Genomic DNA, 1030 nt, shown 5'->3' with positions numbered 1-1030 from the left:
GCTTCCTTTTTTTTTCCCGCCCTCCCCCCCTCCCAGATTGTTGCTCGGCAGATGATTGCACAGGGGGTGCCAGGCGCTATTGTGAACGTCTCCAGCCAGGCGTCTCAGCGTGCTCTGCGGGATCACGCTGTTTACTGTGAGTATGGGCAGCTTTAGGAGCGCCCTCATTTTTGACTAGCTGGAGACCCACAGCCCCCGAGCTGTGGGCAATGAAATACTTCTGGGTGTTCCAGACCAAGTGCTGCACACTTAAATGCCTCCTGTTCTTCCCCTCTCTTGAAGGTTCCACAAAAAGTGCTCTAGATATGCTGAGCAAGGTAATGGCGATGGAGCTGGGACCCCACAAGGTAGGATTCTTAGGAGAGAAAGAGTGAAAAGCTGAACCTCAGCACTTCCTCTCAGAGCAGCCTGGTTAGACTGACTGTTGCTCTTGGTCCCAGATTAGGGTGAACACTGTGAACCCCACAGTGGTCATGACTGACATGGGCAGAATTAACTGGAGTGACCCGCAGAAGGCCGCTGCCATGATTAATCGGATCCCGCTGGGAAAGTTCGCAGGTCAGTGGTGCGATTTGTGGCCAGGCTGGGCTCGCTGTGTCGAAGCCTTCCCTTCTCTCACTGACAGGGCAGCCGCGGTACCTCGCTGCTTTTGTGGGCAAAGTCACAACCGCAGAACGGCTGTGGTTGAATTCCTGAAGCGTTTGATGAGGACAGGGCGAGAAACAACCTTATCTCCCCTCTCTCTTGTACAGCCTTCACCTTAGGACAAGTCAAACGCACTTGCCCTGTTGATAAATATGACTGGGAGGGGAGAGCAGGGGCTTGCGTGAACTAAGCACCACTCGATGGCAGCAAGGACTTTCTTGACGAGCAGCCCTCAGCCACGCCGTCCTGTGCCCAGCTCCAAGCACAGCTCATTTCCCTGCTCCAGCTGCACATACCTCCAGGATGTTTGTTTTTCCAGTACAAGTTGAGGGGTGCATCACATGTTCTGTATGTTTGATTCCAGAGGTGGATGATGTGGTGAACA

General features: G+C 53.7%; 1 protein-coding gene across 1 annotated transcript in view; it reads left to right on the top strand.

Moving 5' to 3' along the window:
- DCXR (dicarbonyl/L-xylulose reductase) overlaps nt 1-1030 on the top strand; it is a gene marked incomplete at its 5' end in the record, with an annotated part of 1655 nt that overhangs the window by 416 nt on the left and 209 nt on the right. Inside the window, 4 exons of the mRNA XM_010136002.1 lie at nt 37-136; nt 283-347; nt 441-558; nt 1010-1029. Of these exons, the coding sequence (XP_010134304.1) occupies nt 37-136; nt 283-347; nt 441-558; nt 1010-1029 (303 nt within the window). The remainder of the gene's footprint in view (nt 1-36; nt 137-282; nt 348-440; nt 559-1009; nt 1030) is intronic.

Source organism: Buceros rhinoceros, unplaced genomic scaffold (genome assembly GCF_000710305.1).
Source record: "Buceros rhinoceros silvestris isolate BGI_N320 unplaced genomic scaffold, ASM71030v1 scaffold19135, whole genome shotgun sequence".
Classification (NCBI taxonomy): Eukaryota; Metazoa; Chordata; class Aves; order Bucerotiformes; family Bucerotidae; genus Buceros; species Buceros rhinoceros.
Note: the sequence above shows the minus strand (reverse complement) of the source record. Positions and strands in the feature narration are given on the sequence as shown.